This window comes from Molothrus ater, chromosome 1, assembly GCF_012460135.2.
Source record: "Molothrus ater isolate BHLD 08-10-18 breed brown headed cowbird chromosome 1, BPBGC_Mater_1.1, whole genome shotgun sequence".
NCBI classification, from domain to species: Eukaryota; Metazoa; Chordata; class Aves; order Passeriformes; family Icteridae; genus Molothrus; species Molothrus ater.
The window spans coordinates 78,653,244-78,680,598 of record NC_050478.2 but is presented as its reverse complement, the minus strand read 5'-3'; the positions used below and the strand labels follow the sequence as shown (position 1 = coordinate 78,680,598).

Below are 27,355 nucleotides of genomic sequence, written 5' to 3'. Positions count from 1 at the left end.
GGGTTAGCTTTAAGGCAAGTAGCTTGAATTTCATAGCATTTCAATTATTTTAGCTGCAGGTGTTATTGCTATTATTGGTTTGTGGGCTTTCTTTTAGTAGTTGAGATTTGTTTGGGGTTTGGTTTGGGTGATTGTTGGGATTTGTTTTTTGGGTTTTTTTGGGTGATTACCTTTCAATTTTTACATATGCAAATATAAATCTTAGTTGACCAACTTCAAGTCCATTTTTATGGGGTTGGACCATAAATCAGTCCTCGTGTTCTTGGTCTTGGTAGCAACTGTTCTGTTTTTCTTTAATAATTTTTTTAAGGGAGAGGAGACCTTTAAAAATAGATTTGTCAGTTTGGTGTCTTACTTTTCTCTCCAAATACTATCAGAAAAAGTTTAATGTTTGACAGTTCCCAGACAGGAAGCTGTAAGGTTTTGTGATGCTTGTGGTGATCGTTGTCATTATATTGAACATGATGCTGCTGGGTTAGGTTTTCAAACTTTCTCAAGCTGAATTTTAGTGTAAAACTGTATCAAAACCAAGGATACATCTGTTTTAGTTCCTTAATGAAAGGCAACTCTGCCTTGTGTTGTTTTTTTAATGCTTTAGCAAGCAATTAGTTCTTCCAAAGGGCAGTGTCTTCTACTGGACGGTACCTGCGGGCTCGCTGCAGCTCTTGGCTGCCTCACCTCCTTTTCCCCTACTCCCAGTAGTCCTGGCAAACCTGTCTCCTGAAGTGGGATGTCTTTGGGTGAAAAAAAACTTTGGTTGATGTGAAGAGCACATAGTAAGGTGTTTTCAAGAGGGAATTGCAACAATGGTGATGTTCCTGAGGGCATTTCCTCAGAGACCATTTTCATTATTGACTTTGAGCTAGATGAGCCAGCAATGTGTGTAATGATAGGAAACATCCTTACTGCAAAGGGACCATAACAGACTACGTTGACAGAACTTTGTGAGGTGGTAAAAGTAGAAATGGCATGAACTCACTGGTGCAAAATACTGAGTAGTGCGGGAAAGAGACTGTGACAGTAAAACTTTTATTAGGCATCTCATTGATTGGAGGCAGCTGAGGAGAAGGGATCAAGAGTGTACTGCTAAACTGGCCATGGATTGTCAGCATGGCATAGCATGGAGATGGGAAGGTCTACTGTACATCAGGGAAAGTATTTGCAATGAAAGATACTAGGACCTGTATAAAAGATCCTATTTAGAGGGCCAGAATGGCAATATTGATCTAAACCAGAAAATCTGTAGGAAATTGACACTAGAATGCTTGGAGAAATTGGGAATGGTATCTTACACATTGGGCTACCTTTAAGGCTGTTGTGTTCAGGACTGTGAAACTAGGAATGGGTCTTGTTTCCCAGAGGTAGAACAGATGTTCTGGGTGGATGTGCTTGCTACATGCTTCTGGGAGTAGTCCTTGGTTCCTTTTCAAATGTTCAGACTGTTATAAATCCCTGATAGATTAAAAAAAAATGAAAAACGACTGAAACTAGAAGTTAGAATGTTTGTTCCCAGGAATATAGTTTTAAAATTACCTTTTGGACCTGGCAGCCAGAGGTGGGGATTCTATTTTAAAGTAAGAGTTCTTCAAACTGTTAAAATGGCGCTGGCCTTTCTCTGTACATCAGGAAAAAATTACTTTCTAGGTAAAAATGACCATCATGCTTGCTAATTTTTTATCTTCTTGTTGTGCCTTATATTTTTAAGTGTCTGGGGAAATGTGGCATGGCTACTCTGTGGACCTTTCTTCATGGGAGAAAGCAATTAGGAAGAACCCCAATCATCTTTTCCTAATATTGGCTATACAGCTTTTATGTGCCTGAATTCAGTCTACTATGGTTTTCACTGTTCTTGGAAAATGTGAGTGGTTTTTGTACTCCTGGGTGTAGACCACCCCATTTAGCCTGATTTTAGGCATCTGGTGCTGTGAAATGTTGTATTCCTGGTAGATGGGGAGTGCTTACAGAGTAGGCACTGGGCCATAGGGGAAGTGCTGCTATGAAGCACATCGTCAGGCCTCTGTGTCTCTTTGTCTGCTCTACTGTGAGCTTTGCTTCAAAAAACGGCTATTTAATTAAATGCCAGGACTCTTGCCAAATTCCAGCATGATGTAATTAAAACATTCTCCACAGGCAAGCTCTGACCCAGCATTCAGTGTGGATCAGAAACCTGATGCACCCTGGGGATCACACTCTCCGGAGGGTATTCTTCCAGTTTGAACAGAGACCAAAAGGGGATGAACAGATGGGGAGCAAACAGGCTCATCTGCAGAACTGTAAGGTTTTCAGTGAGCTGCATCTTTTCCTCCTGCCTGTGCAGAAGGAGCAAGTAGCCACTTTCAAGCACAGCTCAGTCATCCATCAGTTACTGATACTTGTGTGGGTTTTTACAATGTTATGAAAGTTTGTCTAATTCAGTGCACTGTATCAGTGCAGACTTGTTGCATGAAGAGTGACATGACCACCTACTTCATCCCCTAATTTTTACAACTTTTAAAAAAAGAATAAATCATTGTGGAAGATCGTGTGTGTCATGACCCTGCATTCCTTTGCAGGGATCCTGTTATATGTCACTTGGCAGTTTGTTTTACCCACTGTGGTGGGTACTTGATCAAGTTGAAGAGTTTTTATTCTCTGCTGTTTTTTTCAGTGAAAATTAGAATATTAACTGCTTGCTCTTGCCAGAAATAGGACAAACAGCTTTCCCTGCAGACTTCCAGAACTGAAATGTTGGTTGTTCATGCTGCTGGATTGCAGCAATAGAATAGAATTCCAGTCCTCCAGAGCTTATCTTCTGTATTGGAAGAGTCAGACAGAAAAGCAGATTTGAGGAAACAACTAATGTTTAATACTAGTTGTCTTGATAGATATTTGCCTACCTACCAGTAGACTGCTTAAATCATGGAGAACTTCATCTGAGAGACTAAAAGAGGGCAGTATACTTAGAGATTTGAAGAGTACCTTGGGAAAATGCCTGTGGATGTTGCTGGGGAATAGATGGAAGGGAAGGTTGTGAAGGAAGAGCTGTTTGGCTGTTTTGTTTTTAGTTGGTGGGATGGAATGTGGTAAACAGTGAACAAATCTCAAGCCAACAGTACCTCCCTTATGTCAGGTACTGCTGTGGGTAGCTTTTGTTGTCTTGATTTTTAAAGGTGTTGTTTATCAGTGGTGCCTGTTCTGGAAAGGGGGACTGTGAAAGTGCTTAAGAAAGGTTATTCTGCACTGTTGCAAGCTAGTGGAATGGGATAGTGACAACTGAGGCTGAGATTTATCCCTTTGAAATAGAGATAGTCTTACATAGTGAAAGGTCACCATGGGGACAGATCAAGCTTTATGTGATTTGTTTCTTCAAAGAAAAAAGTTCCTAAGTTCCTTAAGTATTTACTAATGGTTAGTACATGCTTTTAAAGGTAAGAGAAAATGAAAAGGGTGCGATAGTAGTCCTTTTTGAGAGGTGTGCTTTTCTTCAGAATGAGACGTGGTGCCAAAAAGGTATCTGCTGTTGGGCACTGTCAGCAGAGCTCTGAGATGGATCAACCTTTCTGGCTGACCTAGAACAGTGGACACATGCTCAATATCCATCTCTTCCTTTGTGTGCCAAAACCACTTTGGCAAACATTCTTCCATAGTTATGTATATTTTTAAATGCTTTAGATATAAGATTAAAAATGTATTTTGTTATTTGTGAGTGGAGTGACTTAGTAAAGATATTTTTCATTAATAGATGCCTCTGTCTACAGCTTCAGATTTTGTAGTGATGCTCTCTGAAGCTGGGTTTCAGCTCAAATAAGAGTGCTTTTTACTTCAAAGAAAAGTCTGCTGTATTGCAAAAGAAAAAGTCAGAACACTGCAGATAGTAACCATTGATAAAGCTTGCCTTCAGGTGTTTGCTGACATCTGAAACCCAGATTATGAATTTCAAAATAGTAGTAATACTGGTGCACTCGTTTCATCATACAACTTGGATTTCTGAAGTGATCTTAAAAATGGACACTCTTGCATTTCTTGACTGTATGCATCTCTGTGTGTGCATTTATATGCAGAAATCAAGTACCTCTCTGAGTTTTTAAGACAGCATGGATGTTCAAATAGCATTTATTCTTTTTATTAAATTATGAATTAGTAGTTGTGCTATGCTGGAATCACAGCAGGAATCTGTCTAAAACTCTTACTTTCCTATGGCAACTTTGTTTTGGTGGCTGTTGATTTTAATTTCAGACGTGTAGTATAATCATTCAATAGTATGAATATCTGTTATTACTAGAAGCATAGGAAGTATTTTAGGAAATATTGATACAATCTCACCTCTGCTACCCAGCACTTCAGATATATTCCTACTTGTTTTCTAACATAGATATAGGACAAGTTTTACTTGTGTTTTTCACTTCTGTCCTTTTGTCTTTCCATCCTGTACACACTGCTGCTGCTTATGTTTTGAGCAAGTACCTTCTAATGACTTCCTTTGACAGAGGGTGTGACAAGCAATGGAAAAACATGATGATTTTAAGCATTCCTGCATTCTATCAGGCCCTCTGGTAGTGGATGAACGTGCACTTATTGGCACAAGGGGAAAAAATCAGCCCGTTTGGTTTAAAATGCCTCTGTGTGCTCCTTGGACAGAGTTTGTGGGCTTGCTCGTTCTAGGTCTAGGACTGCAATGGCCTTCCTGCTGCTGTAGGGTTTGTACCTATGTTTTAAAAAATGTTAGCCTTAAATTTCCTTTAATGAAAGTAAGGAGTACCCAAGGAAATAACAAATGATACGTAATCGCATGAGAAATCATTGCGCTTCAGTATTAGTTTCAGTATGTTATTTAGTTTCAGAGAAGTCTGTTTCAGTAGAGTGATTTGGTTTCAGTTTTAATTTGCAAAAATTAATGCCTGAACATGGCATTACTTTTGCATTTCAATTACATTTTGCACTATGTACTGGTACAAGAGTATCTCAACCTTCTGAAGGCCCTTTCTGTGTAAGAACAATGGTTTAGCTCATAGACTTTACCCTGAATGGCATAGTGGAGAATGAGATAGATCGGCAAAACTTCTAGCTGGCTTGGACAAGAAGTTTTGCTCCTGTTGTTGTGGTACAGGTAGTTTCTGAAGACTAAATTTTAAGATGAGTAAATCAGGTTCTTGGCATGGCATAGGTCTATTTCTCAAATTGTAGTTTTACAGTGGCATTTAGTTAAAACTTACGTCTGAAAAAGAATCATACAAGCCATTAGCAGCTCTCTTAAGTGTAGTTAGCCAAGGATAAGCTGTCCTTTTAAGAGGATATTGTGGAAATGAGCACTGGAGCAAGCTTCCTGCACCTGTGGCTCTTTGACATCAACTGTGTTTTGATCTGATATGCAGCCATGAATATGCCAAGACCAGAAAAGTGCAGGTGTTTCCCTCTGGCTCATGTAAGTTATATGCTTCCCTGGAAGTAAAATGCAGCTTGCTATTGCCTACAACTACAAAAGTAGATGCTTAGTAGTTAAGGAAGTGCTTGGGTATGAAAGGTGCCAAATGGCACTAGACAGAGATTTCAAAGAGGAGGGAGTGGAGGAAGTGCACAACTGTTGTCAGTTCCCAGGATGTAACTACTCTGCTCCATGCTCTACCTCTGCATGTAAAAGTCCAGACTTGCTCTGTCTGCTAGCAACAATGTACTAATGGCATTGTAAGTTTTATTAGACTTGCTAGAAATCATCAGACAGGTTGGAGCAAATGCAGGAAGATGCAAACTAAATCCCAAATGGCTAAATTGTTGAACATCTCTACTCCACACTAGAAAGACACTTTGAGAATGTTTCTTGTCAGACAGATTGTGGTCAAGGAGTTGGAACAGTTTTCACAGAAATGAGTTAGTGGTGGTGACTGCTTTCAGCAAAATGAAGCTAACCAGAGAGACTGAAAGAACTGGGAAGAGTTGAGTTGTGTTTTTCAATGGCAAAGGTATTCACTTATGTTTGGCTACTCTTGCTTAACAGGTCTGCCAGCAAAGGCTGCTGTCCTGGGCAGTGCTCAGTTCGGTTTGGTTCATCAGGCCCATCTTTCAGAGCAAAGAGGAGTTGGGGGCTGAGCCTTGGGTAAAGCCAGTTGGGCCATCTTCACATTACACTGCATAGGGTGGCTTAGCTGGTTTCAGGATGATAAAAAAGCCATTAAAATGTGTAATTGAGTGGAAGTTTATGGAAGGAGAGGACCAGAGTATCTTGTAGATAGTGCGCTTGGACCTTATCCTGTTGGCCACAGAGCCTGGTCTGTGTTTGCCATTAGCCTCAGCCTGACATCCCCGTTTGGATTTCTAGTTTCCTTCTCATGTTACCAACATGATTATTGACAGCAGTTTTTGTATAATAAGCTGTTTCTTCTCTAATAATTACCACTTCATTGCATTTATGTCCTTTCTCTCAATTTTTGAGTCACCTTAGTTATTACACATCTTAATAATGGTTGAATGGCTGTTTGGTTGTGGATTTTGTGGTGGTTTTTGTTTGCTTGGGTTTTTTTTAATTTTTGGGGGTTGTATGGCTTGTTTGGTTTGGGGTTTTTGCTTTTTTTTTTTTGTGTTGCTTGTTTGTTTGTTTGTTTTCTTTTTGGCTGGGAAAAATTCTCAAAAATGATCCATGTTTCCTTGGTGTGGCTTCTGTTAGTTTTTTGTCAGTACTGATTAATTAAAAAATACGTGCAAAAGTGTGATCAAGCAGCAGGGGCTATTCCCTGAGTGTTTTAAGAGTGCTCACGTGACATTGTAGTGGTGAAGATTTGGTGTCAAATGACAGAATATTAATGCAAGCAGTGCGTCCTCTGTCATCTTTTCTGTACAGGTAGTGAGTGGCTCAGAGAAAGAAACTTAGGATGAATTAAAGAATGTTGAATTAAAGAGTCAGTGTGGTGCTGGGCAGGATGAATGGGAGCTGGAGACTGGCCCTGCTGCACCATTGCTGGTTCCCAGAACTGTCCAGACAAGAAGATTATGAGCAAGAGATTATTTTGAGCTGTCATGTGTAGTGGTCACTGACTCACCCACTCTGTTTCCCTTGTTTCTGCTCTCTTTTCTTCTGCTGGAGATGTATCCTCGTTTCAGTATTCATTTTTTTCCTGTAATGAGATGCTAATACTGAATACTACACGAATGAGTAATACCAAAGAGCAGAACTACTTCTTGTTGGTTCTGCTGGGAAGAAAGGGGGATGAAGCATGCCTTTTCACAAAGACATTAGATAAAACACTTTTGAAAGCAGTGCCTTTTTATTTATTCTATAATTTTTTTCAGGATTACTCAGTTGAATTAGAACTCTATGAATATACTTCAGAAGGATTTTGTAATTTTCAAACTGTAACCGAACATCTTTATGACAGTGGCATGCATACTACAAAATGTGAGCAAGAAAAGCATTTCAAAATTAAATACTGAATTTTCAGCAGGGTAGATATTAGTTACATTTGGTTTTTTCCTTAAAAAACTTAAAATTGTGTCCTTCTCCCACTGAAAGCCTGTGTGAGTTGTAAATAACATGGCCCTGGTGAAGGTTGCAGGGCAAACTAAAAAAGTGTCCTTTGTCTTTTTGTTGCTGGTTTGTTGGGATACCTTGGATTGTACACTGCAATTAAAATAGATGAAGAAATTGTAATGCCTTGAGGGTGATACATTTATTTTTAACTCTTCTCAGAGTTTCCATGCCATGTTTTCATGTTTTCTGATGGGAATGTTTTTTTGTGAAAGACAGCTGAAATATAGATAGTGGTTCAGAAGGAATAAAAATGCTGAATTGGCACTGAAAGCAGAGTACCTCTATGGAGAATTACTGTCCTACTCACATTCTGGGGAGAGATGAGCCTGTGCATTGTTTTGGATAAATTTTACTCTGTGTTCAGGCAGTGACTGCAGTGGCAAATTACAGTAGTGTGTACAGTCTCTGTACAGACTTGAGACTAGAAGATTAATTTATGTGATTGAAACTACCGAGAGTTTTCAATAGGAATTGTGGAATTTTCTGTTATATTAAAATGATTTGTTAACACTGTGTTTTTAAAAAATCAGACAGGTACTGGGTCTTTTTGTTTCTGTTTCGTGGTTTAGTTGTTTTTTGGTTTTTTTTTTTCAGTTTTCAGTGCAATCATTGCCAGACATCTGTGGTTAGTGCAATATTAGTGCAACATTTCTATGCATTTCATAGAAATCAGAGAAAAAGGAAGAAAAAAATCTAAAACTGATTGCCAAATGTATTGTGTGAAGCCTTAGTTTGCTTTCTTTTGTACGTATGGCTTCTTTCTTTCTCTTAATTGTTTTAAACTCAGTTATGTACTGATGAGTTTCATTTCTGAACCTCCTAGTATGAGGCTTTTTGCCAAACTTGATTGTCACTTAAAAGAAGTAGGGATGTTTCTCAAGTTTGTTGGTTTTCTCCTGTTAGTTGCCTTTAAGACACCACTCTCTATCACTATATGCCTTTTTCACAAATCAGTTTCATTTAGTTTTTGTAATCCCACTATTTTTCGCCGTCTCCTTCTACTTGCATCCTTGAGTCAACCCTTTCCCTTTCCCCCTCCTCCCCTCCCTGTATCCATCAGTAAAGAAAAGCTGGAAGTGACTGTGCTTACCTAAAAGAGTAGAGTGATCCTTGTCTGCTTTTCCTTAGCCATCAGGTTCTTTTGTTCTTCTTTAAGTAAAGAAGTCATCTTAGGCTGTCGGATCTGTATTCTTATGTGAAAGATTTTTGTATTACTTTCCAGAGTGTACACTGATACCAGAGTCCCTAGTATGATGTCTTGATAAATGTTTTCACTTCCTCAACTCTTTACCATTAACTGTGAATTAAACAGCTGTCAATAGTCAAGCTGAAAATTTGGAAGATATTGTGAGGTTGATTTTTGTGGAGTTACTATGTACTACACCAAAAAAGCTGCTACCCCAGCACTGTCACAGCAGCCACTTCCACCTGGGGGTTTCTTCTGCTTCCACTGTAGCTGATTAAGCAGTGAAATTGGTAATGTTAACTTTAATATTAATGTTTTTTGTTTAGAACTTGGAACTACTTGTTTGTGAAAATCTAAATACAGATCTTAAGTGTTATGGTGTTATTGTGGAAGACAAACGTGTTTGGTGGGTTTGATTTTGTACTACTGAACTATATAATATTATATTCAGACCTATACCAAATGTCAGATGTGTTCCAATGCAGTAACAGGTTGTAGCCACTTCAGAATCTATACTGGAGTTCATCCTCTCAGGCTACCTCCACTCTTTGGCATGTCTCACGCAATAAAGTGCAAATGAAGTCTCTGCCAATTTATATTTGGTAATGAACTGGATAGTCATTGCATTTTCTGAATGGAAAGGGTTAGCATTTTACTTAAATTACAATAGAGCTGGGAAAAACCCAAAATTGAAGTAGCCATTAGTGTTAAATTTGTCAATGAATTGTTTTTCTCAGAGAAAGTATAAAACTAGAAAAAGCATTTTGTTTTGGCTTAATTGTGTTTATTAATTTCTTGTGTTGGTTTAATAATTTTTTGGCTGTTGGATTAAAATAGTAGAGTTAACATTAAGCAATAAATTTGAGAACATTGTATCTTGAGTAAATGCCCATCTTACAACATGGTGGTGATTGGATGACAACTTGTGATTGAAAGTCCTATATTGAATGAATGAATGTTTTCTAAGAAAATTCTGGTAGGAATTGGATTGGATTGGTAGGAAGGCCAAAGTTTTATTTCCCTGTTTCCTTGGCAAAGTAGAAGCTGACAGAGTGGGAACCATTTTTGAAATAGGCTGAGCCATTTCAGTGGAAGATAACATTTTAATATTTAGTTGGGAGACATGCTAGTCCTGCTAAGTAAGAAAAAAGGATGTTAAAGATTTCTCATCTTATTTTCTCAAGAGATCAAATAAGCAAAGTACTTGTGTTCTTTCTTTCTCAGGCGGCCTAGACTAAACAGTTTATGGGGTTCTATCATTGTGTGTTTGAAAAGTAGAGCTTAACACTTGGAGTGGATGCAAAGTTTAACTGCAAATAAATATTACCTTCTGGCATGCAGGCTGCTTAGGAGGTGTGAAGAAAGGCCTCAAAGTAGTTTGATGCATTACTGACTCTTTATAAACCTAGCAGTCTTGTGTGTTGTTTGTCACTCTGTATGGTGAAATCCTTTGATAAACCAGACATGTACTGTCTTCAAAAATTAGGGTGACCCTCATAGTCCCATATAAGGGTTCTTGGTTTACAAATCTCATCAGTGAGTGCTGAAGTTCTCTTGGAAAGGGATAATATCTAGAAAATATATTTTCATCTGTTCCATAGAGGAGGCAATATGTGTCCTGCCTCTGTTTAGTTGTTGGATTAGATGAGTCCACTTGAAGACTTCATTAAATAAAGCCTTTAGTATTCTAAACTCATAGTGAGTTATTTAGCACCTGGCAAGTTTAGCACCTGAGAGTTAAAGATGTCCTGACTGCAAACCCAGTAGGCTTCTAGTGCAGCAATTAAAATCTATGACTATGCAAACAATTTTATTTAAACTTCATGATTTTAATCCAGATGTTCTGAAGGCTTTCCTTGCTGGTAACAAACACCATTCTGCTAAACAGTTCTGAAAAATTCAATCCCCCACCTGCACTCTAATGTTCTCAAGCCTTTTGCAGTATAGTGGATAAACTATTGTCTTGCTAGCTGCAGAACTCCCACAGCTGTATTTGCATCAGAATTAAATAATGCTTGTTGCCTTCAAGTGGCTTCTTGTTTCTGGTTGTAACACTGCCTCAAAAAGGTGACACTGAGGGGCTGAGCCTCAGGGCTTCCCTGCTCTGAGGGGCTCAGCCATGCCCTGTGGTGGGGCCAGTGGAGCTGCCTGGTACCTGCACCTGGAAAAGGTTCCTAAAAGAAATAAAGCATGAGGTGACTTGCTCCCTACCAGAGATATATTAGTGCAGCCTGTTGGCGTTTGCAGGAGGTTTTGTCGTGTGCTGTGGTACTTGAGAAGGTGAGGCAGGCACTGACTGAAAGAACAAAACTGGCCAAATTGGCCTGTGGGACCTGAATTGAAATTTAGCTTAAAACTTACAGAAATGCTGCAGAACTAAGCGTACTATTTCATAGCTAAGTTATGCCAGATTTCACGGCCAAATTTCACAATCCTGGAAGATGGAGTGTGGTTTAAAAATAAAAAAGTCATGTAAAAATGCTTGTGGAGATTCCACTTGTGAAAGTTTTAAGAAATATTGTCCCAAAGTACTAGTGCTAGCACATATCTGCAAACTCTACAAATTTCAGTGTGCTTCCTGTGAAACATTCAGTTTATTTCATCTCTTTGGGATTGGAGTTCGTGCAGATTACTGCACAAGTTATTTTATCATATCCTGGCAAATGTTGGGTGGAATGAAATTTGGAGCCTGCTTGTTACATTGGCACGCGTTTTAATTTGGAAAAAAGAAAGAGCAAGCTCAAGAGCCGTACGCCTAAGATTTTAGGGCAGAAGGTCAACTGTGAATGGTCAAAGTGAATCTGTAAATGAACATATTTCATCCTGAAAGCAGTTCAGTGAGTAACAATGCTTGTAGGTAGGTAACTTCAGTATTGAAACAGTGGTAGTTCAGTCAGCATTTAAGAATTAATAGATGGAAACCAGTTTTATGGCATATAATTTCCATTCATATAAATGTAAAGTTCAAGGAGAACGACTGTCCATTGTGTGTAGTCCAACTTTTCTTATACTTTGGATAAACAGATTGATATATTGCATCTTTAAAGGATGCTTTTTATCCGCCAAGCCTAAGTACTGTGCTAGGCTGCTGATTTCTATAGGAATACTTGGAAACATACTGGGAGTCTGCAGTCTTTGGAGGGGCAGATTGTAAAGAGATACACTTGAGGTTTTGGTGACTTGGACCAGCATAATGTGTGTCATGGAAATAAGAGAAGGAAAAGAGATTTTTCTTTCCTCTTGAATGATCCCTGATGCTTTGAGGTTTGGATGAATTTTTTTTTCTGGATCTCTTCTTGATGTGGTTGGCATGTATATGATTTTAAAAGAACTTCTCTGAAGATATAAAAGAGAAAGTAATGATCATCTGCTAGGAAAACCATGCACATACGCACTTTCATGTTGAGAAGTTTAATTTGAATAATGTCATTTGGATAAGAATTGGTGGCTTAAGTAAACAAAATTTTCAGACTTTTTTACATCAAAGTCATTGTAATATAACACTTTTGGACAGTTAAAAAGATTAGTGGTTATTCTGGACTTAATTGTTTTCTGCTCTCTTTTCCTAAATGATTATTTAGTTGTTTTGTTTTGGCATTTTGTCTAATGTTTCACTTCAGCATGGCAAGCAGTGGATTTGGCTGTACTATCCATTTAATTCCTGAGGTACCTGTCACTGCCTGCTGAAGAAAGACATCATCACATAAAACTTATGTCAAGAGAAGTACTGCTGTTACTTTCCAGGCTGACACATAAGAAACAATGGTCAGGTCAGCCTGTCTTTATGAGATCTTAGAGGGATGTGTAAAATACGGCTTGCAAATGCTCATACACCAGAATCCAAGGCAAATGTGCTGCATAAAAAGCTAATAAAATTGTTCCAGAGTGAGTGAAGGGGACTCACTGCTGTTCAGACTAGGACAGGCTTTGCATATGTGGTTCCCAAAATAGTTTTTCAGTGTCATACAGTTATAGACTGTGCTTTGCCATGGAAGTTTAAATTGCATTGATTCTGTCCTGACTGGCTTGGGATGTCTTTGACACTTGTCAGCAGTGAGTGTGACTGGCAGAATCCAAAGTTTGCAAAACTGAAGATAGCAAGCACTTTATAAAACAAGCATAATTTTGTACTCATTATAGGCATCTGTATGATAAAAAGAAAATTAAACACATGATTTTAATAGTCATGATTCAAAAAGAGACAAGATAAATTTAATAAGGCTGTAGGGCTACTGAGTGGAAAGATGTCTATGGCTGAAAAACTTCTGTGGGTTACAGAGGCCTGAAGACAAATGTTGAGGAGAACTATCTGTTATATTATGCTTTCCTGATTCTAGCTTTCTTTCCAGCAGGATCAAAATGTAATCTGCAGGAAATACCATACTAGGTTAGATAGCTGGAGTCTTGTTCCTACAACTATTGTAAGATTTTGGCATTAGTAGATGGAAAAAAAAGATCCCTACTTTTGCTTCTTCAGAAGCAGGTCAGAGACATGATTTGAATTGCAACTGTGTGGCTGTGTGATTCTTTGCAGGTGTTGTGAAGTACATGCTACCTTCACTCCCAGTGTGAATTATGTTGTATTCTTGGAAAATAGATTTCTTCTATCATATCTACATACTACCATAGTGCAGTTTTCTTTCTTTTGGATTGCAGCTTCTGGTTTAGAAATAAAAAACTGTGGACTGTATGAAGGAAACTAGATGATTGCAAGTCATGTTAGGGAAGCTTTTGGCAGGCCTTTAATTTGTTTAAGCAGAGGATCAAATACAGTCATCACTGCTGTAGTCTTTGCAATATTGCCCTGTGTTTGATCCTTCTGGTTGTCATTGCATTAGAACCCTTGTCAAGGTATATTTATGTGCAATGACTTTCTCAGTGCACTTTTTAAATTGGAGAGGAACTGGTCTCTGGAAACCAGTGTTATGCTGTGCTTTAACTTTTCCCTATGGCATTAGGGAAATCAGCAGTCTTTGAATTTCTGTGATTCTAATATTCCATGTAATCGTTTAGGTTGGAAAAGCCCCTTACAATCGAGTCCAACTGCAAACCCAGTGCTGCCAAGTCCATCACTAAACCGTGTCCCCAAATGCCACATCTACATGTCTTTTAAATACCACCAGGGATGGTGACTCCACCCCTTCTCTGAGCAGCCTGTTCCAATGCCCGAACACCCTTTTAGTGCAGAAATTTTTTCCTAGTATCGAACCCAAACCTCCCCTGGCACAACTTGATGCTGTTTCCTCTTGTCTGTCACTTCTTACTTGGGAGAAGAGGCCAACTATGATCTCCAGGCTGAACAGCTGCTGCTCTCCTAGCCTTTCCTCTTTGGAGAATACTTAAATACTGTTATGTTTTAGCTTTGGCATGTGTACATGAGTCTGCAGTAGCCAAATCTAGCCTACTCAAAGCTTTGTTTTGCACTGAAAAAAAAACCCCAAAAGAAAATATATATAGTGTCAGCTAGTCTATTTGAAACACATTGAAAATTACTAGAAAGAGCCTCCTGCTTTCCCCTTATCTGAATGGAGAGTCTCAATGTTTGCAATAAGGAAAAAAAGCTGGTTTTGGGGCTGTATGCAGTCAGAGAAAACTCCACATAAAAATATAACTACAGGCAGAACTGTACCAAAGCAAAGCAGCAACTATGTTTTTTTTCCTTTCTCTTAATTTCTGGTTTTAAATTCTTGAAAGGCCTTAAAATGTTTTAAAGTTCAAGTAGATTTAAGTGATAAATATCTACACTTACATCAGGCTTTTCACAATTTCTACAGAAGTGTGCAATTGTAAATATGTTGCTACGATGTGTACTGACAGTTAGTAGCTTACAGTGGGTAAAATATTTTGGTTATGCTCTTTGAGGTGGGCTTATATTTGGGGTAAATAGAACTGCTATTGTTAATAGGGAGCCTGGGAAGAATTCACTTTGTGAAAACAACCCATTGCAGATATGACCATCTTGCAACTCTGCTGTTATTTGGTTTCACTGACTTCCTTTCCCTCTTCCCTCCTCCCCCCAAAAGATAAATTCTCTTTTAGAGGAAATCCTGTTTATTTGCTTTGAGGAAATAATTTTTCCAGTTGCTCTGTTTAGTTTTGTTTTCTTTCTGTTAATCTGTTGAGGAGTGCTGATACCCCTTAGAATTTTATTTTCTGCCTCTGTGGTTAGAGTTTTTGATGCATAAGGAGTTGCTGGTAGTGGCAATACCATCTAAATGCCTTTCAGTACCTGTCAGTAGTGATTTGATTCTCAGCTGCTGCAGGTGTTTCTTGTTCTTTGGCCTCTTCTTGGGACAGAGCATTTAACAAGTACCCTTCCCTTTTATCTTCTGCCTTTCTTCTACCACAAACCTTGTTGCCTTAGTTATGGAGTTATTTTGGGGCAGTAATTTCTATAAAGACCACAGTCTATTACTCCAACTCATGTCACAGCTTGAGAACAATTGAAGATATTCTGGAAGTGCTGCTTCTTGGTTTTGCTTAACTTCTTAAAGGAATGTAAAAAGCAATTAGTGAATCACTACAAATACACGTTTTTCTTTCTCTTCACCCTGCCCAGCTACTAGCTTTAGCCATTTATTTTTTATTTTCTTCTGGCCATTTTAATATCCTTTCTTCACTCCAGTTAAATTCATAATCATCTCTCAAATCTAAGCATGTTAATTTAAGCAACTTTCTGTGGAGGATGATTCTCTAGGACTGGCTGACAGATTAAGTGGCAGTACCTTGGTTGTGAAACAACCTACATTTGCACATTCTCCAGTTGTTTCCCATTAAAACTTAAATCCTTGTTCTGTTGTGACACCTTTAAAAAGCAGACCTCTCCCTTACATCTAAATGTTATGAAAACCAGGCATACTGTAACCCAGAACCCCAAGGAATGCTTGATTGAAATAACAGATCAGAAAAGTCTCTTGCTAACATTCCTGTGATTATGGGTTTACTCAAGTGACAGAAACTTGGTGTCAGCTAGCTTTCTGCATACAGATTAATTTTGGTCAAAAAAAACAAATAGGTCTTAAAGGCTTCAGTGATGCAGTGTTTTTGGGGATAGGTAACTTCTTAAAATGTAACAGTATTCACTGCATTTCCTCTCTCAAGAATTGTCCCACTTATTGCTCATTGGGTGGTTGGCCTGGTTCCTGCTGCAGAGTAGAGCAGTATTCCCTGCTAGTAATTACTGAGATTGAGTAGAATGAGTGAAGGGAAGCAGGAGTGACTTCTTCTTAGATCCTCACAGGAAAACAAATAGCTTTGGTTTAGCCAACTCTGTTCTTCTGTAGTATCCATATAGGTTAATTTTTAGTATGTATTTGGATTTATTTTGTTTGTAACTTGTATCTAGAATTTGACATCCTGCATATATGTCTCAAGACAGTGATGTAAGAAATTAAAACTTTTAAGTTTAAAAAACTTAAAAAGCTTTTAAGAAAGAAAAGCTTTTATGGAAGAAAATAAGAGAAGAAGCATCCATAGGTTATGATTTACAGTTAAAACCCCTCCACCATTAGTGAGAAGTTAATTTTGAAATGGTCTATTACATCATGCAATGAGTATGGTGAAGGAGAAAACAGATACCTTGCTTTCATTTTCATGTGACCAAATGACTTGAATACATGATGTGAACACATAAGACAGAAATCTAAACTAATTTAATATATTTTGAATGTAACCAATTTTCTTGATCTGTGTTAGAGGTATTTGAATGAGTAAACTGAACATTTAAGTTCCCCTAATGTTTTTAATCACAAACATTTAATTTTCAATAGAGCTTAGCAAATATATACTTTATGAGAGGCCCTGTGGCATAGGAGACTATTTGCAGCCTCAATACATGTGAAGATGCGCATGCTAGAAGTTACAGTGCAGTGAATTCCTATTCTGGTGTGTACAAAATGAACATCAACTGCTTTAAACCTAGTTTAAAGCTTCCTGGAGTTGTTCCAGGTTCAGATATTGAAGGTCTTTCTATTTCAAAGTTTGAACTCATGTTTGGTCTCTCCCCCCCCCCCCCCCCTACTTTCCACCTCCTTCTCCTTTTGCAGGCAAGGGCAGCTCAAGCATCTCATCCGACGTGAGTTCAAGTACGGATCACACGCCCACCAAAGCCCAGAAGAATGCAGCTACCAGTGAAGGTAGGCAGCTGGTACTCATTACCCAGGTCAGGCCCCCCAGCAGAATCCTAGCAGTTTTCAGAAGAAGAAACTCTCCCCCTCACTCCTTCTGTGTAGAGTAGCATTGGTCTGCTAGAAATCCAAAGGCCGTTCTTCCTTTAAACAGTTTTCACTTCTGCCTGTGGTACTTTCTGATTTGCATTTGTGACAAAGGATTTAAGTACTTCTGCAGAACCCAAATGTAGAGAGTTAGGAGTAATTTTGTATGCTACTTTTTCGACAAAGGCCTTTATACTTAAGATTTTGTGTGATATTATTTTGCAGTTATATGTGAAGGATATGTTTGATGGAAGCTTTTTGACATACAATTTAGGTCAAATATCAGTCAAAATTCTTTTCATATTGTAAACACCATGAAAATGTGAGTTGTTTGAGACAAGTTTTTCAAAGGTATAGCTGTGGGCATGCTGACCTGACAGATTTAATTAGGTCAGTACCCCTCACCTCAATTACTGGAGTATGTATCACTGAGGGCTGGATTTTTGATGTCCAGGGGAAGGAGATGTCATGTCTGTCAGTATGAGTACAATGTTGTGCAAAGTGGTCTATGAACAGAAAAATGCTGATTCTTCCTTTCTGACTTATTACTTGTGAGTAGGTGTGTCCTGTTAAATGGAAGTCTATTTGCCCTAGTTTTTGTAATTGTGTCTTTTAAGGCTGAGAGGAAATAACTATATATAATTTAATGATGTAAGCCATCAGGCTTTGTAAAAATTGTATATTTATATGCCTTAACTAGTATTTCTGTTTAACTGTCATAATGATTTGGTTTTACTTGGTAGTAATTGAGTTATAATTCTGATTTCTTACATTTCTGTCACTACAAATTAAGTTACAAGCTCTGATTGCTCTCAGTTTAGTTTTATTTCTTATGGTTAAAGGAAATCGGTCTTTTGAGTAGTTTTAGTGTGGCGAGTCTGACTATGACTGTAGAATCTGTTCAGTAAAAGCAGTTCATGTAAGTAATAAATGACCACATAAATCACCAGAGTCTGTTGTTGGGCATGCATAATCCCATACCAGGAATGAATATCTGGCACTTATGAATCATAAGAAATACTGGTTTAGAATCGGTGCTTTTTAGTCCAGCCAATAAATTTCACAACAAACAAATAAATGGTTAATCATAAGTTGAACAGTGGACTTTATGTTTCTCTAAACCTTAGATTCAAAAGTTTTGAGGGATCTGAAAGAGGATAGGAAATAGGAAATGCATTCTCTTTATGACAGCCAAGAATGAAAAAGAGAAGAAACCACAAAAGAATCGTGGAAACTCTGAAGTCAGTACTTAATAATTGCTCTGAGTTTCTTTTCTACTTCAGTCTATAAAGCATTTTTTTCCTTGGATTCAAATAAGATAATGCAAAATAATCCTGTACTAATCTCTATGATTTATGTTCTTAATTTAGCCCTTTATTGAGCCAGTGAATACGAATGTTGACCTTGAAATCTTCACTAGTTTGCAGCTGATTAATTCATTAGCAAGGGAGGCTTAAATGCAGGCCAGCAGTTGCTGTAGTAAAATTATGTTTTTATGAGTTCACATGCAAAAGCAGAGTTCAGAGCAGTGTCATTGTGTATTCTATACTTGGAGGCAATTTCAGTTGTTAGCCTAATTTTTCTGTGCCCTGGAATAGTGTGATTTGACGAATACTTATTTTGACAACAGATTCGCAAGTAGCTTCTTCCTCAGCCTGTGTTATTACTACTTTCTTACCATTTCTTTCTCCTGAAGAATTACTGTGGAGCAATTGAATAGAAATTACCTTAATGGGGATTGCTGCATAATCTGGCAGTTATTTTGAATGTCATAACCAGAGAGCAGAAGAATTCTGTGAAGGCAAGTGAGATTAGAGATATGGAAGTAGCTGGAGCAAAACAGGCGCTGTTGAAACTGGTGCTGTTACTGAAGGCACATTTATCAACTTCTGTGCCTGGAGTTTTTACTAATGCTGCGTCTCTTTCCCATATGAACAGTAGACATATACTGGAGGAGGACTCAGCTGGTAATAAAGACTCATACCTTCCACAAGACAACTTGAGTTCTGTTCTTACAGAATGCTGAATGTTTTTGTACCATTCAGTTACAGAGTAATGCCTAGGGGCCAGCTAAGAACAGGAGTCTGATTGTGTTAGATGCTGTACGAGCAGCGGCACTTACATGTTTTGGAGTGGTTGCATAATATTTTTTAAACTTTTAGTTAAATTTTCCTAGTCCACTGTAGTATTTGCTTGCCATGGGACAATAGTATCTGCCCAGCACAGAGGGTTGTACGTGTATCTTTATTTTCACTGGAGGCTGTTTACTGCGGGGACAGAATGGCCCAATTCTGCCTATATTGTAAATTCACAGCACTGTCTGTTGTTCTATGAAGGAGCCATGTGTTGTGTGGTGAGCTGTATGCAGCCAGGTTTGGTGTGGGAAGGACTAGGATGCATTGCAGGTGAACACTTCTTCACCTTCATTGCCATGGGAAATGATCCTGATTGAGCAAGTGACAGACACCTTCTTTGCATCCTCTGAATTTCTCTTGCCAGCTGCTTTCCTGAGTGCCCAGCTCTGTGAAGAACATAATATTTGTTTGGGGCTGAAGGCCTTTCACAGCTTCTTCTTTCCAGCTTTTTAAACAGACCTAATTCTTTCCAGTTCTGCACAGCTTGTCTTCTGTTTCTGTAAGGCTTGTGTCAACACTTGTTGAAGCTGAATCAATGGAATAAATGCCTTAAAACAACTAGAAAGGAAATTTGTGGGAATGATCCATCTTCTCTGGTAGTGTACAGCAGAGAAGCAGTCATGTAAAATACTACTTAGGCAGCTACATATTCCCAAGAACTGCAAAAAGATGTCAAGCAGGACTGTTGCTTGGAAGAGCAGACCACCTCAGGAGGTATCTGACAGCAGGTGTCATCTTTCCATCAGTTTAAGCAATCAAACCACACTCTTCATCCTGATGACTGCAACCACATTATCTGTCAAGTTTCAGAGCTCTGATGTTTCTCTACAGAATGGGTACCAGAAATAGGTAACAGGATGCTTGAGATGGCTTTTGTTGTTCCAGTTCTAGATATCCATTTAAGGCAACATCATTTAACTCTCTTGATGGGCATGGGTGGTGCAGTTAGGGCCAAAATAATGGTACCCTCCCTCGCATTGTGGATTTAGAGCATCTATTGTGGAATATTTTATGTCCAAAGAGATAAAATGTTGGCCATTGCTATTGAGTGTGTCTGGGTGAAGGGCACATCTTCCCCAGACAAGGACAGTGTGTGCTTGGTATCCTTAGCAAAACAAGCTTCACTCAGTGATGCATAGGAGAGGTAACCACTACTCTGTTTTTGTTGCATAGAGGAAAGCAGGCAGTACCTCGCAGACTGTGCAGCTTCCTAAATTCAGGCTTTTTGACATACCAGTGATCCACTTGAGAGGAATGGAGAGGTGCTGAAACTGGAGTCCAGTGGCTTTCACTTTCTGTACTTCAGTGAAGGGAAGGTGGCAAAACCCAGAGATGTCTGGTCCTCTGTAAATCACAGGCTGGAGGGACCTGTTGGTTTGGCTACAGCTTGGCTCAGAAGGAAGCCTGGTAGCCTGTGGGTGTGCATGCACACTGATGCCTCCACACTGTCTCCTGAGGATACAGTTTCCTTCAGCTTTGAATATACACTGCCTTTTACTTCCTTTCCAGTCTCAGACATTGTCTGCAATTCTTTACCCTATCAATCAATTACAGTTGGAAACGTGAGAATGCATGAGTTTTTACTACCCCCCATTGCTCTCTGGCAAGTGAAAGACTAAATGGATTTTTGTGGGCCATTTAAATGCAATTTGCTAGACGTAGTCTCAGCTGGAATATTATTGTCTGAAACTTGATTTAGAAGATTAGACTGAATGACTGTTTTTGTATGGGCTTACCTTGATCAGGGAGTTTTCTTCCAACTTACCTGCAAAGTGTGGAATGTTATGCACACTTTGTATTAACTTGACTGACTGTTTTTCAAAAAAAAAAAACCATACTGTTTGCACTTCATGTATAGCACCAGTTAAGATGTAATCCAGAGGCAGCTTTAAATTGAGTATGTATGAGCTCAATGTAGAAGTTCTAATTTATTTCTGAGTTTCTGTAAAATCAAATTGAAGGATTAGGTCTGAAGTAGAACACTATTTTAATAGAAGGGCTCAGTGCTGAAGTACCTCTGAATATATCCCATTAAATCGTAGTATTTTGAGTTTTGCAAAAACATGGTGAAGCCATCTGCTGTATTTTGAAGAAGTTAAATTTTTATTTGGTTTTAGTTGACTTACAGGGACCTTCAAAGTTTAAGAATTTTACTTTGTTTCTCCTTTTGCAGTACTCTGGCAATTCTAGAGTACACTGCAATGTATGTTTATTGTGGAGACCAAATGAATTTGTTTTGGCAGTAGCTGTTTGTATGCATCTTAACCAAAGAGGTATTTCTTCTGCAGTTTAGGTGGGTACAGGAAGAGCCCTCCCTTTCATGGCTGTATCCTCCTTCCTGTTTTGTTTGGGTTTTGTAGTGTGTTCTGCTGGACTTAACATTGCTGGGTTTACAGTTGGACTTAGTGATCTCAAGGGTCCTAAATTATTCAATGACTCACAGAGCAGCAGGGCCTATAGCCTGGTGGGAGCAATTGCTTTCATTAGAAGTCATTCCCTCCATTAAACCATCTTGGGGTGAAATGTGTGAAAATGTAGCCCTTTGCAAACATGTAATGCTTTAACTACTTATGTAAAAGTTCTGCTGTACCCTGTGCAAGATGATGGCTCAGTTGATCAGGCTGTGTTTGGGGCCATTGGCCATCCTTTTTTGGTGGGACCTGGCCACTGAAGCTTTTATATAGAAAACTTTCTTTTTCCGGAAGAAAATTTACCTCAGTATCAGAAAACATTTATCACTGTTCTACATGGGAATATATTAAGTGACATTTCTTGAACACAAATTTATTTGGGTTGCGTGCCTCTCATTTCACCGTACAAGTGAGGGAACAAAGTACTTGTTATAGGATACTTTCTGGGAGGCTGTAATTAGTTTAATTTCTTTTTGCTTCATAACCACATTATTTTAAAACATGTGGTATCTTTTGGATCTCTGAGTAATTATTAATCTATTCAATGAATTTAAGAGGAGAAGCTCTTGCATTGTGGACTGTGGTGGACAGTATCAAAAAATTTGGGAAGATGGAGCAGGTTTGTTGCTACAGAATGCTTTTTGTATTTTAAAATGTTCCTGGTAGAGAATCGGCTCAAACTGAGATTTAGGTGAGTGCAATCTGATATTTTTTTAAGGGGAGATAAAACCTCAGAGAACCAGTTTGCAAATAGACATCCTCTCTGTGTATTAAGGTTGACATAAATAGGTAGCTATGTTTTGTATATAGAACTTCCACTGAAGCTTTTGAGTCGTTTGGGTACCTTTTTTGAGACAGTGGGCTAGGTGTTGTGGCAAAAGACTATTGCTGAAAAGAGATGCAGTTTTTTACCCAGATTTTCTTGATGATCCCTTTGGGAGAAAGAGCTCTACCTGTTAAGAAATCTTTTCCCACTTTGGTTCTTTATCATTTTTCTTTTCATTTTCTCTTTAATGTTAGAAGTTTATTAACCCAGTATCAGAAATCAGAAAACCTTTAAGTGTTCTTTCTGGATGAATGCAAATATATGCATTATTCCTATTCTTTTGATGGCAGTTCTCTTCCTTTTCATATCTTTGCATTCTTTGCAGCCTCTTGGTGGGTATTTGGGCTCTTGGTTCTACTATTGAAGTTCTCTCAAAGCAGGCTTTCTGTACACCACAGTGTGTCAGAAGTTGATATCAATGCCTGAATTTGCCCCTGCTTGTTTGGACCTGGGCAGAGATTCAGTTGGCTTTGGGTGAGCTGTGGCTGTTTTGAGTTGGTAGTGAAACTGGAGACTAGGTAAGTTTCCTGGGGTTTTGTGTTACTTTTCTAGCAGGGGAGTTTTCTAGAAAAACAAAATGTTGCATTGCAGAATGTGCCAAAACAGAATCATTTCAAGCCAAAAAGATTGAGGAGGAGTAAGAGGGGGCTGAGAGGCATGACAGCTTATAAATCCAAAACTGTAAGCAGTTTGGCTGAATAAACAGAGCTCACTATTTAAATTCCTCTAACCAACATATCTGAGTGCATACACAAATATAATCACCTCAAGCAGTGTGTGAAGGTACAAATTAGTATAGAGCTTGCTCTTAAGCATTGTTTTTCTGTACTTAACCACATCTTGATATGCTTTTGCTATCTAATAGGCAGTATTCCTGCAGAGCTGTTCTGCTAATTACAACAATACCATTACAATCAGCATTTAAATTTGAGTTCATATACAAGGCAAAAGTGGCTGAGACATTGGCAAGGTTAAACCTGCAAATTGAAACCTTACGTTATTCTGGCTAATTTGTACTGAAATGCTATAGCCAAATGTTTAAAACTTGCCCAAACAATACCAAGAACAAATTGGAAAGGTACACGAAACTGCAGTTTTATTTGATCTGCTGCCTGAAATGTGAGATGCACCAGAGCAAATGCACTTACAGTACAGTTAAGAGAAATTATCCCAATTTAAAAGCCTGGCATTAGCTTTTCCAAGTGAGGTCTGATGCTTGGTAGGAGTGATTGCATTTTATTCAATTACCTGTAAATCTGATTTTAAGGAATTCAAGATCCCAAATATAATTCTTTAGGTAAAATACTGTACCAAACTACTTAAATACTGTTATCACAGGGAGGTTCTGACACTTAGCTGTTCATCCTGTTATTGCCTATAATAGCTGTCTAAAGTAGTTTCCTTCTCTGAAAAGTGAAGTAATCTCAAAGGATATGAAGAATGCCCAGCATTTGTTAGTCAAAACCCCATCCTTCTTGAAAGCTAGATTGTCTCCTAAGACTTCTTGAAGAATATATACAACCTGATAATGCATATTTAAATATGTCAGGTTTATCCATTTTTCAGAATTTATGAATTGAGTTGAGCAACTGAGACAAGCTACTTGCTTCAGAGTAGTTCTCGTTCTTGATTGAAATAATGAAATAAAATTGGAACAGCAAATTCTTTGACTATAACTTCACAATCCCTGTTAAAATGCTGTAGTTTAAATTTATTGCACAAAATCTCCTGCCTTATGTTCCTATATCTAATCTTTTAATGTCAGTTTGTCAAATGACTGTGTAATTTTTAAGACTGATACCACCAACAGTGCCAAAACTAGCAGCATGCTTGAGAAATTTCTGCTTGGAGTTGCTGAGCCATTCTGTATTTCTCTTCTGGCTTATTGTACCAGTAGTTCCTGCTACTGTGTCTTTCTCAAGGTTGGCATCTCCCTGATTCTGCCCTTGATAAGTACTGACTGATGAAAGGGCAGTTCAAGAGTGGACAATGATAATTCCTCTGCTTCTGTTAATTCTGGCTGCTGAATAATCTTTGGTTTAGGCAGTTACATCAGACTAGGCTGGAAGTATAAGGAGAAGTTGTGAACATGAATATAATCATATGATTTGCCATTTATGTGTTCCTCCAGCCTTAATCAGCCACACCTGAACATAGAACTTGTGGTGTGGCGGTGTGTCTGGTCACTAACTGACCATTGTGATACATCTTTCCTATTTAGGGATAGTTTTCATCTTGAGCTGTGATGATGGATTTGGGAGTTTGTAACTCTCGAACCTAACAGTTCAAATAAAAGGGTTTTTTTTTCTTTTTTTTCTTTTTTGCTTTTTTTTTTTTGTTTGTTTGTTTGTTTTTTGTTTTTTGGCTAGAGAAAAACAAGTGCCCATAGCAGCCTGTCATCTGCACTGACACTCCTTACTCTGTCCTCTTGGGTGTACACAGGTTTGCCAGAAGGCTGGCAGGGTCTCTTTAGGTCTCTTTAGACATGCATTGTAAATGCTTGTTTGCAAGATCCTGCAGTCAATTTAGATCAGCCAGTTTGAGTTACACTCCCACAAAGTGCAGTATGGAGACTTTTCATAGGCATGTCACCTACTTGTGGCATGTTTGTGCTGCCTTGGACATGTGAATGTGTGGGTGGGAAGAAGCTTGATGGCTTTACTGGATGACTGTAATCTGGCATGCTGCTTGCATTGACTTGGATACATCATGTATCTCCCTTGTAAATTTTTATCACAGTTATCATAACTATGTTTTGGAGTTTACCAGTGCCTAATCTAATCTATAGTGCTTTTAGTTTTCCATAGCATCTTGTATAGTTTTCCCATTTCCATCCTGTATATCAAAGAGAGTGAAATTTTACAGCACTGTGAAGTATTCATTGTTTGTGGGAAGTTTTTTACCTTGTTCATTGTAGGTAACTAATGCTGTGTGGGAATCTCTGAAAGACAAACAGTAAGAAATCTCAAGGATGTGAGCAATAGGAACAAATTATTTTCTCCAGCTGTGATGCTTGCTTAAGATGAATATTTATCTGTCCATGTGGGCATATGTAAACATTGATAATTTCTTTGTTTATTTGATACACCCACATTTCCCACCTCCACCCCATAAGATAAACATTTGTAAGCCTTGTCAGGTAGGGTTTGAGCTTCTATTTGAGCAATAAAAACTTACTGTAGCACCCAGAAGTTCAGTAACTGTTCACTGTTCAGAGGAGTCATTTACCTTGGTCCAGTAAAGACTTCTGTGGTAGTTTTCCTTAGAGAACAGGCAAACATGAATGCTAAAATTTGTGTCTAAATGTGAGTCTAAATGATAAAATGTGAGTCTAAATGATAAAATTATAATTGGACTGTATTTTTTGAGCTCAATCTTGTAAAACTATTGACGCTTCTTTATTGTGGGCTGGAATAAACCATTACCTTGAACTCTGCTTTCTGAAAATGCTCTCTTACTCTTGCTTTTTTTTTCTCTTTTTAAAAACAAGACTTTAGTAACTTCTTGTAATCTGAGGCAAAATTGCAGCTCAATCTGATTTTAGCGGCAAGTGTATTTTCCCTTTGCTGTTCCTGTAGAGTTAACTTTGTCAAATTTTTTTTAATGCCCTTGTACCTCAGATTCAGTTATGGTATGGATTTTCTGTCCAGCCTTGAGTTTGTCTTTTGAGAGCTTTTGCCATGTAAAACATGTGAAGCTGATGAAGAAGCTGATGTGCCTGGTTTTAATGGAAGACTATTCTGGAGTTGGCTAAAAATCGCAATATTCTGAATATCCTTTGTTCTGTTCCAGTAAAAAATCTGACATCAGTAGGTGTCAGTTGGTGCTGTTAATTTGGCAGACTACTTAACAAATTTGTTTTTGGAAAAGAAAAAGGTATAAAGGAATATTTATTTTTCTTTCTTCTGAAATGGCATTAGATGAATGATAAATCTCCTTCTATCCATCAATGTTTTGTAAAGATCACTTCTGCCACTGTCTAATTAATCCTGTAGCATTTCATGAAACGTGAATGTTTGCTGGACTATGCTGAGAATGAAATGAAAATGTACCCAATTCAAAATAGCAGCACTGCCATTCAGTCACTGGGTTCAGATTTCACCAGTCATATTAAATAGCTATGTGGATTGAAGGAGAATTAGTATCTTCTCACCTTGATGTGTTAATGCTTTCACATATTTTTAATTCTGTTTAGAATGTGTGCTTGTACATGGCAAAAAAAAACCAAACCAAAGCCCGAAACGATACACAAGATATCCCCACCTACTATGTTTTTTTTTGTTGCTGAAATTATACTAGTTGTTTTTAAAATATTGTTCATAAGGAGAAGACTGTGAAGATTCTGAAACAAACATTAGATTTGGTTGTGAGAAACTATGTCATGATTATTGATAGATGTCCATTTTCAGTTAGACAGCTGGCAAATGCTATGAACAGAAAAAACAAGGCTCAGAGCTGATGTAATTTATCTCATGTCCTAATTTCTCATATTGGTTATTCTAGTTTTGATATGAACAGAGCCCTAAAGCAAAGACTGGGGTAACCTCTTGAATTTGATATCAAGTTAATTCCCAGACTATTAGAATAACTTATTATCCTTCATTTTTGCTTTAACTCAGAACTGTACTTGCTTCAATGCTGCTTAAATTTCAAACCTGCAAATTTCACAGAAATCAGAACATGAAATATTAGATCAGCTCCTTATATATCCTTGTCCAAAAGAAAATCTTTTCTCATGTATCTTGGAAATAAGATAAGTGTAGAAGAACAATATGCCATGAACTGTTGAACATGAACTGTTGAACATCTGATTCTAAATTGAAGCAACCATGTTTAAATATGTGATATTCTGTACTGTTTTTGAAGGAAGAATAATAAAACCTAACTAAACAGAAACTGAATTTGCCTAATAGGAGAAAAAAGGAATGTAGCTGGAACTGCAAAGAGTAAAACTTGGTAAAAGAAACTGAAAAACAGTATCTGCAAAATCATTAAAAAAATAATACGGTATGAGTGACCAAACCTTTGTATTCTACTGTCTGTTGCTCAATATGATATATTATGCTTATGAAGTTAGTAGGTTCAG

The 27,355-nt window shown here is 38.0% G+C and overlaps 1 protein-coding gene across 1 annotated transcript in view; it reads left to right on the top strand.

Moving 5' to 3' along the window:
- Positions 1-27,355, top strand: part of FBXL7 (F-box and leucine rich repeat protein 7) — a 172,481-nt gene that overhangs the window by 22,654 nt on the left and 122,472 nt on the right. The window contains exon 2 of the mRNA XM_036379168.2: positions 16,730-16,819. Within this exon, the coding sequence (XP_036235061.1) occupies positions 16,730-16,819 (90 nt within the window). The remainder of the gene's footprint in view (positions 1-16,729; positions 16,820-27,355) is intronic.